Source organism: Pygocentrus nattereri, chromosome 9 (genome assembly GCF_015220715.1).
Source record: "Pygocentrus nattereri isolate fPygNat1 chromosome 9, fPygNat1.pri, whole genome shotgun sequence".
Lineage (NCBI taxonomy): Eukaryota > Metazoa > Chordata > Actinopteri > Characiformes > Serrasalmidae > Pygocentrus > Pygocentrus nattereri.
The window spans coordinates 15541828-15557862 of NC_051219.1; the positions used below are offsets into that span (position 1 = coordinate 15541828).

The 16035-nt window shown below is 39.3% G+C and overlaps 1 protein-coding gene across 1 annotated transcript; it reads left to right on the forward strand.

Annotated features, from left to right (window-relative positions):
* Positions 1-4332: 4332 nt before the first annotated feature.
* On the forward strand, positions 4333-15501 carry olfml3a (olfactomedin-like 3a). Its single transcript, XM_017707873.2, has 3 exons — positions 4333-4638; positions 11426-11708; positions 14558-15501. Exons 1-3 carry the CDS (start codon positions 4522-4524, stop codon positions 15346-15348), a joined length of 1191 nt encoding a protein of 396 aa, XP_017563362.1. The 5' UTR covers positions 4333-4521; the 3' UTR covers positions 15349-15501.
* The last annotated feature ends 534 nt before the right edge of the window (positions 15502-16035 follow it).

The window sequence follows — 16035 nt, forward strand, 5'->3', positions numbered from 1 at the left end:
TGGAGGTCCAGCAAAGTTTGGAGGTTTCCCTACTCAAACACACTCACTAAACCTGGCAATTAACTTATAAATGTAATCAGGTGTGTTTGAGTAGGTAAATCACTGAAAAGTGCTGGCCACCAGCCTCCCAGAGTGTACTTGGTCAAATTACATGTTTTGTTGATTGTCATTTTTATTTGTTTCAGAAATAGTGACAAAAAACGACATTCAGTGTCCTATTTAACTACACTGATCACAAAATCACCCCACTCTTCCATACAGACTTCATTTAGAACAGCACAATAAAAAAAATAAATAAAAAGCAAAATTACAAATAGTAAAATGTTAATTTGTTTCAGATTTGTTTTCAGATTTGAGCATAATCATTTTAAATTCATTCCTTCTGATAGAAACTCACAATCATCCTGACCAGTTGTGACTCTCACGCACACATGGCAAATCGGAATTTAATAATGCAAAATAAAATAAATAATTGGTGTTGATGTGCATTGAAATAACAGCCATCTGTTCAAAGCAAACAGATTAAAAGCGTCTGTGTGGAATAACATTATAGTAATTCGAAACACATGTTTATGCTCCTCCGTGCACAACATGATTATTAGTAGTGAATGTCTGTCTATCTATCTATCTATCTATCTATCTATCTATCTATCTATCTATCTATCTATCTATCTATCTATCTATTTATCTATCTATCTATCTATCTATCTATCTATCTATCTACACTATGTGGACAAAATTGGGACACCTACATGTTACATCTACAGGAGCTTTAATGACATCCCATTCTAAATCCATTGGCATTAATATGGAGTACTTTGCAGTTATAACAGCTTCCACTCTTCTGGGAAGCTTTCCACAAAATTTTGGAGAGCGTCTCTGGAAATTTCTGCCCATTCGTCTAGAAGAGCATGTGTGAGGTCAGATGGTGATGTTGGACGAGAAGGTCTGGCTCACAATCTCCATTCTAGTTCAGCCCAATGTTGTTCGATGGCATTGAGGTCAGGACTCTGTGCAGGCCAGTCAAGTTCTTCAACACCAAACTCACCTAACCATGCCTTTACGGACCTTGCTTTGTGCTCTGGCACACAGTCATGCTGAAACAGAAAAACGTCTTCCACAAACTGTTCTCACAAAGTTGGAAGCATACAAATGTCCAAAATGCCTTGGTCTGCTGAAGCATTAAGATTTCCTTTCATTGGAACTAAGGGGTCTAGGCCAACCCCTGAACAACAACCCCATAGCATTATCCCTCCTCTACCAAACTGTACAGTTGGCACACTGCAGTCAGTCAGGTAAGGTTCACCATTTGCCAAACCCAGACTTGTCAGACTCGCCTGAGTCAGCAGAGAGATCTGTCTATAGCCTTTATGATGTATGCAGATCCCTGATTTTTGCTTTGAACATATAATGCTCAAACACATTTTTTACGTTACTTATAAAAGTAGTTTATTAACAGTAAGAATAGATAAATTTGAACTATTTATGCTGTCTATTCTGCACATAAGAAAACATGTACTATTAATGATTTAAGGTTAGATGGGTAATCCCTGTCCTTTCAAAGACAAAGACGTCGCTTTTTAGTCCTAAACAGACTGTTCATTACAGTTCATTGAATGAACAAACTGTTGACGTCATGAGCGATGAGTTTTGGCCAGTTACATTACATTTAGAGCTTGGGAACAGCCAATATGCTCTTTAATAAAGCAGATTTAATGTGGGCGGCATGTCTCTGCTGTGCTGCTGTCACAGTTGGTTAATTGAAAATATGAGCTGTAGTCGCTTTGGGATAAATTACCCTGCATTAATTACAGCAAGACTTACTTATGGTTAAAGAAGATAAGAAACAATGAGGAGCATATTACAGAAAATGACACCTTTAGGACTGCTGCTTGATTTATTATGCATTATTCAAGTCCAAATAACTGAGAGTCTTGTGCATGTAAATCTAAGGGTTTTCTTGGTTGCGTTGAATGTTTTCATGATACCAGAAATGTGAGGCTGGTTCCGATAGCAAGTCACAATGCTTTATACCAAAATGATGCTGTGGCAAAACGTTTTCATCTTGACACTATTTTCAGCTTAACATCTCCAACCTGTTTTTCGTCAGTGTAAAGCCCCGTGTTAAATCAGTCAAATTGGTAAGTAAACCCTCTAAATGTGAACTCATTTAGGATATTCTAAAGGGAAGCTAAGAGCGAGACAAGAAGGCGCAACATAGAATATTCATCACACAATGTTTAGCACAATTACAAAATGGGTTATATTCCTTAAATTCCTTAAATTCACCTCTATGTTTTAGATATATTAAGGATTTATATAATAGACACCCGCGACCCTGACGGAGAAGCGGCTTAGAAAATGGATGGATGGATGGATGGATATAATAGACATATTAGGGGCATTCCAGCCTAAATGAAATCATTTACCATCTGTTGTAAACATGTTTGCAGTCTGTAGAGTGAGAACTTCTAGTTTAAAGACTAAGAAAACCCCCTTCTGATGATAAGAGGAACTTGCTAATCAATCAGCACTCAGTAGCAGTAATTCCAACAGGTGAGCACTCAGTAGCAGTAATGCTAACAGGTCAGCACTCAGTAGCAGTAATGCTAACAGGTCAGCACTCAGTAGCAGTAATGCTAACCAATCAGCACTCAGTAGCAGTAATGCCAAAAGGTCAGCACTCAGTAGCAGTAATGCAAACTAATCAGCACTCAGTAGCAGTAATGCCAAAAGGTCAGCACTCAGTAGCAGTAATGCTAACTAATCAGCACTCAGTAGCAGTAATACAAACTAATCAGCACTCAGTAGCAGTAATGCCAAAAGGTCAGCACTCAGTAGCAGTAATGCTAACTAATCAGCACTCAGTAGCAGTAATGCAAACTAATCAGCACTCAGTAGCAGTAATGCTAACAGGTCAGCACTCAGTAGCAGTAATGCAAACTAATCAGCACTCAGTAGCAGTAATGCTAACAGGTCAGCACTCAGTAGCAGTAATGCTAACTAATCAGCACTCAGTAGCAGTCATGCCAAAAGGTCAGCACTCAGTAGCAGTAATGCTAACTAATCAGCACTCAGTAGCAGTATTGCCAAAAGGTCAGCACTCAGTAGCAGTAATGCTAACTAATCAGCACTCAGTAGTAGTAATGCCGACAGGTCAGCACTCAGTAGCAGTAATGCCGACAGGTCAGCACTCATTAGCAGTAATGCCAACAGGTCAGCACTCATTAGCAGTAATGCCAACAGGGCTGCACTCAGTAGCAGTAATGCTAACCAATCAGCAATCAGTAGCAGTAATACAAATCAATCAGCGCTCAGTAGCTGTAATGATAACTAATCAGCACGCAGTAACAGTAATGCCAACAGGTCAGTGCTCAGCAGCAGTAATGCTAACCAATCAGCACTCAGTAGCAATAATTCTAACTAATCAGCATTCAGTAGCAGTAATGCTAACCAATCAGCACTCAGTAGCAGTAATGCCAACAGGTCAACACTCAGTAGCAATAATGCCAACAGGTCAGCACTCAGTAGCAGTAATGCCAACAGGTGGGCACTCAGTAGCAGTAATGCCAACAGGTGGGCACTCAGTAGCAGTAATGCCAACAGGTGGGCACTCAGTAGCAGTAATGCGGACAGGTCAGCACTCAGTAGCAGTAATTCTAACCAATCAGCCAATTGTTAAATACAGGGTTCTCTTGTTGTAACGAGCTTGACATCCTGACAATAGACAAGCCTTTTTGGTGCTATAGAGAACCCTTTCCAAAATGTTTTATATAGAACCATCTACAACACACTCCCCAACAATCTGAAGAACCCTTTTGCAAGGCAAATAACCCTTTAATCATACAAAGGGTTCTTTGACTCTTCATGGTTCTATTTAGAACCATTCTTTTAATAAAGAACCCTTGGAGAACCATTTTAAGAGTGGAGTTTATCACTTACTGTGACATCCGCAGCTTTATCATCACATTTCATGTCCATATCAAGCAGCCGTATGCTGAAAATATTGAAAGCGCCAGAATTGTGTAGAGTATTAAAAAAGCACAGAACCTTTGATACATTGTGCAACAGTTCTCCACATTAACTGTGAAGCCTATGGTTCAAAAGTCAAAAGTATGAAAATAAAACGGCATCAAGTTAAAAGGTCTGAGTGATAGAATAATTAGTCTAAAACTCTTGAACTTGTACACACATTTAAACCCGGTTTACTGTGCTGAGCTTCTCAATACATGCAGCACAGCTTCACTACAGAGGCCACTGAGAGGCCGTAGCTCATGGCTCCTCCTTCAGTATTTATAAAAACATTCCAGCCAAGAGAGAGAGCCAGCGAACTCGAAACCCAAGACGTGGTCCCAGTTCTCGGCCACTTCCTCTCTTCTGTTCTCCTTCTCACACACACAGAGGCACAGAGGAGGGTTTAAGCCCTGCAGCAGCTGGAGCTGCACAAGAAAGCTCTCAGCATCCTAGGACTTTTCAGACCGTTTTGCTGAGTTCCAGAAGCGTTCCTTATCTGAAGCCACCATGAAAGCAGACTTCCTCTTCTCCCTCTTTCTCTGCATTCTAGGCCAACTCTCAGAAGCCCAGTACCACTACCAGAGCCTGATGAACTACCTGGAAAGCCGGATGCTTGCCATGGAGGTAAGAGCAATTCAGGACATCTCACTCAACAAGCATTGTCCCAAATGCCTGATATAACTTTTCCCATCTGCTCTGTGCAGTGATGCCAATTTTCTGCCATGTTCACTTTCCCAGATGCGAGAGAAGCAGCTATTAGAGTCATCACGATTCTTACTAAATCTGCAATGATTAGTTGTCAGTGTGCATGATGGTAAAGCATGTTTTAAGCTGTCCCACAGCTTTGCAGTAAAAGCCAGAGCCTGATGGACACACCCATTTACAGTTTTTGCCAAAGTGGTTTTAAATAACTTACAAAAGTCTTTTTAAAGTTTTCCTAGTTTATTGTTTTCCAGTGAACATTAAAATGCTATACATGCTTTGTTATACAAGTCTGTGTTTACTGTATGACCTTGAAAATATTACATTTTAATATAAAACACTGTATTATACTATTTGTTTGTACACGAACAAGCTCTGATGAATAAATCACAAAATAATCAGTAATTTACTAAGTATAAAATTAAAAGTGACAGTCCTCACAGCTGTAGATTCAAGTGCTCCATGTACAGCCACTTGGATGTGTCTTGAGGAGAGTTGCTAAGGAACATTTCTAAAACAAATCATCCAGAAAAATAAGCAGGGCATTAAGAGAATCGTCACAGTCGGTCGAGTGCACTCAAAAGCTTAAAATGTAGTTTATGCCTGAGTTGGTTAAAATGAGATTTGTTATAAACTTGTGCCTTCGTTGTTCTTCAGAACCCAATCACTCCAGTTCCGCATGTTCAGACCAAAGCACTCCAATTATTGCGATTTCTCCCAGACTCATCACCCTAACTGCACCTTATAAGTACGGAATAATTAAATTGGAGCTCAGTGCTTCATTTCCATTCCTCCTGCTTTGATTAGCATGTGGCGTCAGGCTCAACAGTGACTTAGTTAAGACTGAAGGGTTTAAATAACGTGGAAAAAAAAACTTTGAATTTATATTTTTTACTCTGCATTTGTTTTTTTTTTCAAAGATTTTTCTTTCAATTAAATAATAATACGAACATTTTCAATTAACTGTCATTATTGTTATTATTATTATTATTATTATTATTATTATTATTATTATTTTCATGCACTTTTCAGACAAGAAAACAACTCAAGGTGCTTAAAAGTGTCACACATCCCTCAGGCTCAGAGGTCTCTAGAGACTCCATTCCCCAGAATCCACAGGGGGATCACATGATTCTCAGCCCTCCATCTAAATGGTTACACCTGTTCTAAGATCATTAGTTTGGTATAAAGCCGGCGCTTTTTAAGTCTTGTTTGATGGGAGGTATTGGTTCTTATTCAAGAGCTACTAGGTGGGGTACTAGGTAACTTTAGATTGTGGGTGGAGCCTTATTTTAGCCCCACCCCTGTGTTTTAGAGTAGGCAGTGAGACTGCATCCCTGTCTCTTATCACATACTGAGTTAGATCCCATTGTTTTGAAGGAAATGTGTCCCAAAATCTTAAAATCAGTGTGTAACATTAACTGTAAACTTTTTTTGTGTTGTAACAAATTTCAAATCTGTTTCCTAGTCATGTACTGGCAATGTGTTTGAGTTCTGCTCAAAATTAGCAAAATATTTACCATTAAAACATTCGGTAAACGTTCCGTAGTATTATGATTGTTTTGTTAGTGACAAAATGGAATGCTCCATCATTTATTTTACTAAAATAAATATGATTAAGGTACAAGGTCACTCAGAACAAACTGATTTTAGTCTAGAGTCCAAGTAAGTTGAAAGCTTTAAATGTCTCTTGCACTCTGACTTTAATCTAGTTCCTCGAGGACGCCTTACAAATAGGGAAAGGGGGACAAAATAACTAAGACTTTGAAGAAAAAGAGTAGTGAGCAGTGAAGAGGAAGGTTTTAATTCAAACTTTAAAAGAAGAGAGCGTAGCGCAATCACACAGAGATCGAGGAAGAGGCTTCTAAATTTTGGGAGCAGCAGCACTGAAAGACCTTCCGTCCACTATCGAGAGACTTCTGCATGGGCAGCAAGAAGTCCAGTGCCAGGAGATTTGAGGGAGTGAGAGGGGCAGTACAGATGAAGGAGTTCACTAAGGTATATAGGGGCGAGACCATGAAGAGCTTTGAAGGTCAGAAGGAGAAGTTCATATTTGAAACAGGAGGATATTGGTAACCAGTGAAGCTGAAGGAGGATGGGAATAATGTATTCAGTGCGTTTGGCTCTGGCTGTGGAGAGGTGGTTACAGATGGCATTGCTATGCTAGCAGGGACTTCCTGCTTCTGTTGTTTTTGCTGTGTTCTGCCGAAAGTCATGGTATCAGACCTGTAGCGGAGAAGGTGTCTGGTGTTGTACCCCCTCCTGATATTTGGCATTAACATAGATTATGAGTCACTTGTCTAATGTCCCTTGTAGAAAAGTTCCACATGGCCAACATTTCCATGTTTTAAACTGTTTCAACGTGTCTGTGCTGAACCGGAGAGGAAGAGGGGAAAGAAAAATTTTCATTAGCATTCAAATGATTTGTAATGTTTTACATCATGACACTTTGTTCAAGGCCTGTCATTTTCTGTGAAAGATTCTCTTAGGGACAAAATAATCTTTTAATTTTGGTCAAAAATGTTTTTGGTGGTCAATATTTCAGTGCGTCTTTATGACTAATTGAACCTACAACAAAGTGTTGAAAAGTGCTAAAAAAAGTAGATTTTTTACGAAAAATTCAAAAGCACAATGCATATTGCATATCAAGAAAATATCTTGAAGTATCATCCATCCATCCATCCATCCATCCATCCATCCATCCATCCATCCATCCATCCATCCATCCATCCATCAATCCATCCATTTTCTAAGCCACTTCTCCGTCTGGGTCGCTTGGGGTGCTGGAGCCTATCCCAGCAGTCATGATATTATATAATTAACATATTGCCCACCCCCAGTTCAGTTCTGTTAAACACTGTTTTTTGGGATGCTGTTTTGAACACAGCCTTGGAGACACTCACAGGTGGAGATTCACATTTTTAAATCTGCACCATTCTTAAAAATAGACTTAATAACTGTCCAGGAAACTAAATCATAGGCTACTTTAAAAGAACTGCAAGTCCACAATGCATCAAAGACTGGGAGTGCGCTGTGCAGTGCTATATCTCCTCTGAAGACTTCATTCCACACCGTTTGAGTTTGCATATCGCCTTCAGTATAATCCTATTTGTTGTGGAGAGCTGCTGCCTTGGGCCACAGTAGTGGGCTAGCTCTCCACATTTGTTATCAGTGAAATGGAATACGCAGAGTCAATGTTTCTGTTACAGGGAGGTGAAATGCCAGGGGAATGTCTTATGTATTTGTATTTAAAGGATCTGCTTGCTGCAGAAACTTCCCCAAGTTGGCATATTACAAATTTTCTTATCTCAGTGGACTCAGTGGACTATATACCAGAGATGTGGGCCAGAGGGCCAGATTCCAGCACAGTTTGATGACTAACCATGCAATTATTTAGGCTGCCCGTAATTGTTTATTCATGTGCAAACGTTTGAACACCTTTGATCAAATGATGTTTTGTGTTCTAAGTGAAAATAACACATCCTTTACAGAGAACATGCTGAAATATATGATATTTTTCTACAAATTTTAGTGCACAACTTCTATTTATTCACTAAGTTTAACAAAAAATAAAATAAAATATAAATGTGGCAAAACTTTTGCACAGGCCACATTTGATTTTTTTCCCCAATATGTTCAATTCAGCTAAACGACAGCAATTGTGCATTAAAATGTGCAGAAGTGTGTTCACTGTAGAGGATGTGTAACTTAATTTCACTTAGAAAATCAACAAGACATCACTTGACCAGGGGTGTTCAAACTTACATATGACTGTTTCTCTTACGTTGCATCATAACAAACAGAAAGTAAATTGAGCGCATTTTCTACAGAGGCTTGTGGCATTTTTGTTGCCAGTTGGGAGCAAACAAGTATCAACAGCTAGTAAACATGATTACTAATCAGCCAATTTGGCCACTTCAGGTTTGTACTTTAATATTTGCATAAGACTATTAAAAAAGACAATGAAATTATTTATATTATTTATATGGTCATCATTTATATGGCAGTTAATGCCAGACCAAACACTAGACATAATTTTAAACCCCATTAAAATCCCAGGCTTATTACATACTAAGGATTATTATTCAGTAACTACAAACTTTGGGCCCATTGACGTCCCTGGCCTTTTAATGGGTTAACCAAGAAACCAACCAACGCCTATTTACATTTTCTTAAAAGGTCTCAATGATAAGGTGTTTCTCAAACTGTAGTAAATAATAGCTTGTGGGACAAACATTCAGCAAAAAAACAAAACAACTAAAGATGGAAAACTAACTAACATAATAGCAGAAACAAAAATCCAAAAAGCTAGCCCATCCTATTTAAATGGGGCTCGCCCCATATTTTTTATTAGTTAGCAAAGCCTGACAAAGATTTAATGTATCTTACAAAGCACAAAGAATGCCAGGCTGGTCCAGACAGGTGTACTTGTAGTGGTTAACACCTCTGCCTTCTACGCTGTAGACTAGAGTTCAATCCCCCACCTGGGTAAGAACCCTACTCTATACCAATAAGAGTCCTTGGGCAAGACTCCTAACACTACCTTCGCCTACTTGTGTAAAATGATCAAATTGTAAGTCGCTCTAGATAAGAGCGTCAGCCAAAATGTCATAAAAAAAAAATACTTCCAGGTGACCTAAGAGGGGAGAGAGCTGCGAATGTTTTCCAAGTAGTGGCTCTGCAAAGGAGGGTGCCCCCATGTGGCCAATTGACAAAACAGGCTGCCCTGTATTAGCAGTCTGGGTTGAAACGCTGCTTATAACTTCTAATAAGTGAATGGGCAGGGCTACACTGCTGTAGGTTGAATAGATGGATATAAAGCTAGAAGGAAAGAAAAAAGAGGGAAATTCAATTATGCACAATATGTGCTTCTTATTCAGGCTGCTGTAATTCAACCACTGCTATACATCTACACCACCAAGAAATTGCAGGAACCTTAATCTAAGGATTCGTCTTCAAACATGACGATAGTTAACAGATTAAGTGGGCCCTCTGTGGTATTTGGCCTGCCAAGATTATATAATCTCTCCGTTCTGCATTAAAAGATATTTCATTACGTGATAATTATATTAGAACCATGGCTTAAGTAGCCGTTGAGCTAATGATACTGGCTTTCTTCACAATGATGTTTTCCATACTGCATGGCAAATAGTGCACTTCAAATCCACCATCATCAAACACTACTATACCACAAGCCTACCTCTATGTTTGCATCCATGGATTCTCTCTAGCCTCTCCCTAATGGGGCACCTAGCCCAATTCAACTAAGAATGATTTTCAAAACATGTGTTGGAAGCAGATTCTGAACTGTACTGCCCACGGACTTAATGCCTACTCTCTGTCTCCAAGAAGTTATTTCAGCTGACCTCTAAGCAGTAGAATAAAACTAGAGGAATGACCTTTAAAAAGTACTGTTAATTTCACGCACATCATACGGATACATAGGCTTTTAGACTCCACCTCTGTCACTCTAAACACTATGTGGTATTTAGGAAGACCTCTATAAACAGTTTTTGGAACATTATGATTGGTCTGTGGTTCATAGCTTCTATTGGATTATAGTTGGAATCACATTGATCAGCCAAGGCATGCCTGGCGTTAGTTTTTTTGGTTTTGCACTGGATTTACACCCTTTCCTTTATTCAATTTCCAGTCAAAACAGTTATCCATTACAAGTTATTCATTTTTCAGTGTCACAAAAAAGAATCTCCACTCTTTATTACAGCTTCTGATCTTTTCAAGGAGCTTGCTTTCAGTCTTTTGAAGAAACCTGCAGGGATAGTTCTCCACACCTCTAAATTCAGTCTTAGAAATTGGTTACATTTTCTGCATCTCATGATCCACATAATCTCAAACATATTCATGTTGAGATCTGGACTTTGGGGTGGTCAGTCTGTTGTTGCGATCACCAGCAACTTCTTTGTTTAATTTTCAGAATTTCTTCTTTTTTGTTTATGTCCTTTTATCCATAAGGACTTCTTGACAGCTTCACATCCTTTCAGACTCATAGCGCTGAGCTGTCACAGTGGAAGAATGGACAGAAACACCTGTGGATTTTTCAGATCTCAACTAAGAGTGGAGCCTGATTTTGTTCTCCATCTGTCAATGCTAAAGGTTTTAAGTACTGTTTATCTGATGGGGATGGTTTTGGTGGTCTACCAGGTCTTGCACGGTTGTTAGTAGTCCCATTTTCTCTACATATTTTACTCTACGTCTTTTTTTTTTTTGGAAACTTCCATTGACTTTTGCCTTCATTCTGCAAGTGGATGAATACCTTGTATAATAAATGAAACACAACTTTTTCTGTCTTTTTCACAGTATTGTTTGTGTCTAATATAGCAAACAAGTAATAGAAGTTTATACCTGACTTATAACTGTAAGCCTAAATCATCATACAGTTGCCTTAAACCACAGTTGAGTTGTTCAGCAGTCTGAAGTACACTTATTTGTGTTATTTCTGTAATGAGATATTGCTGTTTAAGAAATGTGCAAAATTGTGTTGCATCACTACAAAAGGCCAGTGTCTCTAAAAAGTCAGAGTGTAAATAATTATGTGATTACCTAATTATGTAACAAAAATTGAAGATTGAATTTAACAGCAGTAATAATTCTGGACCCCTGAGGATTGAACCCATAGGGACACCACCTCACAGTGATGATACAACAATTATTTTCATGGCAACTCATCATCTACTTTGTTCCTTTCCAGGAACGTATCGCCCTATGGCACGAGCAGAATGATCGATACAACTCGGACTTGAAGAAATTCAAGCAGCAGGCATCAGAGCTGCTGGAGAAAATAGGCAAGGAACACGGCAAACTGCGGCTTGACCTGGAGGGGGCAGGAGTGCGGGTGGACCGTGTGGAGCGAGAGATGGACTACATTGAGACCAAGAACCCACCCAAACCATGCGTTAGAGCAGCAGATAAAATGGTGGAGCAGGAAGCAGTGGTCACAGAGAAGAAGAAAGAGGAATTCTTTGAGCTCTCTGGTGAGCCACAGGGGGCTTGGGGTGGTTTAGGGGCAAACACTGAATGGGGCGGGAGTAGTCATGGCCCGGCTCAAACAGTTGGCCGTTTGCTTTTGATCATGTACCTTTGATTTCAGCCCTGACAGGTTCTTGGCGCATGAACCTTAGGCTATATTTAACTACTCATTAAGTTCTACACTAGTGTTGGCAACATCTTCTCTGGAAAATGACTACATTGGAAAAGGAGAACAAACACTGGGTTGATTCTTAGCTGTATTTACTGGCTATATTAATAAAAAGGCAGGGGAAAATCTTTATAAGATTCCAGACTAGGGGAGGGTGGTATGATATGTGTGATTTGTTTAAACATAAGTTAAATAATTTGAATACGTGTGTAACTAATGATATTATGTATACCAAATTTGTTTTCACAAACATTTATAGAAACAAGGTCACTGTTGTCTGGCAATGGCATGAGATAACCAAGAGGATGGATCAGCTGTGTCCCAGCCCATAGCATGTTGGGCAGCAACCCAAACAACTCAGTTATGGGCATCCATGCTACAGTGGTATGCTAAACTCTGGGCGTCCCTCGTCATATCACGTCTTGATTTTCTAATGGAATCAAATTGAAATCAACACTGCAAAAAATGTAAACTTAATGTAAGCTAAAATCTAATAAATATAATATTTCTCATTTTTACATGAACATTTCACTTATTTCACTAGACATTTTACTTGTTTTAAGTAATTTTAGTCAAACATTGGCAGATGAATTGGCTTCTTGTAAGAAATATACTTGAAACCATATTGTTAACATACTGGAATAATCTGGAAAATGGAAAAATAAATATAAAGTAAAAAAATAAGTAGAGTATAAATAAGTAAAAATAAGTATGTGATGTCGAGAAATCACAACATGTAAAATATTAGACATATCATTGAGATTTAAAATCCTTCCGCTTGCCAAGATAAATTTTTTGGTGAACTCTGATTTTTTAATTCAGTCAAATAAAACATTATCCCCTGTAACTCTCTTATCAGATGAACTAGGACACTATCGTAACTCTTTGTTGAGCTGCTAGTGAGCAATGAGAGGTGAAACAGGAGGGGTAAGAGCCTCTTGCTGTGAAAGCATATCACACCTCTCCACAAAGATGGCTTGTGCCAAAATATAAAGGACAGCCTCGTATTAATCAATGCTGTACAACTGTCTCAATAAAAACAGGATATACCGACAATAAAATTTTTTTTATTATTGTTGACTTGTTTGATCATGTCTGAAGAAGAAAACCCAGTTTCCATCAAAATATATTAACAATTTGAAAAATAAATTTTGCATACGTTTTCTGTGGGATCTTCACAACAGCCAGAAATTGCATTTTATGGCTACTGTGAAAAATAGTTAATACCATTTTTGTGGAGGTGTAGTTCACCCCTATGTTGCACAGCACTAATGAGGGAGTAGGGATCCATTTTGGTCACAGCAAATGTCTTGAGTTATTGTGATGTTATATTTCTCATTGTCATATCACCCACCCTTATTCCAGGCCATGTGCTTTGTTACAGCTTGTTTGTGTTTTTTGAGGAACAAGCCCAATTATAGCTTGCTGCGCCAAGAGACTGTTCTGTTGTGTTGCTTGGAGCACTGCTCTCTTGACTGCAGAGGTCAGTTGAGGTTCTGTTCAAGCTCACCTAGCATTAAAAATGTCCTCCATCATTTGTTGGATCCCTCTTGTAGGAAGCAGATGCTGTGTGCCTCCAGGCTACAATATCCTATTGATTAGAAGACAAAACAAAGAGCAGTGGCTGCAGTGAGTCAGACCATTCCCTCAAGAAGTAGACTCACTTTTGCCCCTTAACTGTCATAAATCACTTGAAATGTCACACCTTTACAACAGCTGCCTTTGGCAAAGCTGTACACCTTGCGGAAGTGTCAAATGCGCTCAGTCCCAACTTGGAAAAATATGGCCTCAGGTTTTATTGATAGAGCACAGCTTTTAACATGCAAACATAGCACTGAAGCCACTGAAGCAGAGATGTCTTGCTGTTTTAATGTCCTAACAGTGATTTCTGGGCTGCCTCAATGCTACTTTCATGTTGGCCTCATCCCCTTTATTTTAATAGTTTTTCTCCTGTCAAAATTCTGGGTGAAAAGCTTCAGGAAGGGAGGTTTATTTTGTTGCTTTCAACTGAAAGATTCAATGCCTCAGGCAACTTACGAACACTAAGAAGAACAATTGTCAAATGTCCAAAGATTTCTTCCAGGTATGCAGTGACCTGAATGATTAAATATTGGTGAGCTCTTTTTTCTCAAGGTAGAACATAATTAAAAACCAAACGTGGTAGCAGTTGATAGTTTAGAATTCACACTTTCAACACAGTTTCTCTGCTTGTCACTCATTGAAAGTTTTTTTTATTTATTATTGCTGGTGATAACATCTACACTGTTAGAAATTAAGGTTTTTTTGCAGGTACATTTTTCAATAATCAAGGTACAAGCAATGTAATTATCCCCTCAAAGGGACAACAGTGGTTTAAGGTCCAATTATGTACCTTAAGTAAGTTTTTCCCAGGTAAAGGTTTGTATTTGTACAGACCAATATTTTATGTAAAACAGACCAATAAAATGAAAAGCCAAAAAACGAGACGGGGTACTAATACAACTTAGAACTTAAATTTCAATGTATTATGGTAAAATTATGTTCTCTGACTAAAGGCCCTGAGATGTACCCTTGAGGGTTCCACCCCAGTGACAAGAGGGGTACTGCCCCAATGACAGTTTCGTATTTTTTTCTGAGTCTAAAGGTTAACAAGTTGGTATCTTGGGTTTGCTCCTGAACCTTGATGATTGATTTATTTCTTCACAGTTTGCCTTGACATTGTGTCAAACATCCGAGCCATGAAGATCCTGAAAAGGGTGGGTAGCACCAAAGGTGTCTGGACCAAAGATTCCAGGACTGCCAAGGTCTACGTCTTCAATGGAACTTCAGAGGATACAGTATATGAGTTCAACTCAGTGAAGGAACTTTCGGCGTCACCAGGTGTGTCCAAGGGCAAGCAGATTACCCTCCCTTCTGCCTGGAATGGAACTGGACATGCTGTCTATGATAGCTTCCTGTATTACATAAGCGAGAGATCAGAGTTGCAGGTGGTCAAGTTTGACCTGAAGAATGGTTCAATGGCAGACAGCGCTGTTCTTCCAGTGGAGGCCCAAACCCCAGTCTACAGCCTCAACCCCGAGACCCTGGTGGACCTGATAGTGGATGAGGATGGTCTATGGGCTCTGTACCCTGCAGGCGACACCATCAACCTGGCCAAGATGGACTCTGACACTTTGGACATTGAGCAGATGTGGGACACATCGTGCCCTAGGAATGGTGCTGAAGCTGCCTTCATTGTGTGTGGCACGGTGTACGTGGTCTACAACACCAGGCCCCCCAGTCGTTCTAGGGTACAGTGCGTATTTGATGTGAATGACATGATAACTGGTGGAGAAGCCCCACTGCTGTACTTCCCCAGGCGCTTCGGTGCTCACTCCAGCCTCAAGTACAACCCTGTGGAGAGGCAGGTTTACGCATGGGATGATGGTTACCAGATCCTTTACAGGCTGGCCCTGAAGAAGAAGCTGTGGGCGATAGCGCCCCCACCAGAGGAGTGACTGCTATTGCAAAGAGCACTTATTTAGACTGAAAACAATGCCTGACCAAAACGATTGTACTGTACGAAATCATCGTCATACATGTAGTTATTGATTTTCTCACATTTTATAAAACAAAATATGTAAAATGCAGTAAAGTACATTAACATTTCATTATGGTTGTCTGGGTAATGCATTAGTAAGTATTTCACCTCAGAACATTAAAGTCTAAGGTTTTGATTAGCAAGAAATCTTAAATACTCATCTTCCCCTCTATTCCATTGTAGTCATTCAGTCAAGATCTATTTGGTGCCAGAGGTTTGCGGCTTTAGTTTTGCACTGGACCTACAATTCTAATTAGGCTAATAAATAATGAGAGCCAGAAATGTAATGGAAAATGGACAATACTAAAATGAGTAGTGGCAGTCACCTAGAATCTCGAATTTTGTCCATACTTTTGTCCATTTTTGTAGATTTTTGTTATCTCTGCTAAAAAAACCAGCACAGCACAGTTGTGTTTTGGATGCTGTTGTGTTTTAAACGCTGATTTACATACATTGCGAATGTCAACAATCATCCGTGCGTGCAAGTTTAACCTAAATGTTTTACACCTCAATTGTCTTTTGAGTGACTCTCATTTCTCAAATAATTGCATGAGGGTGAACTGAAGCGCAAATAATATGAAACGGATTAAGATGAGACGTATTA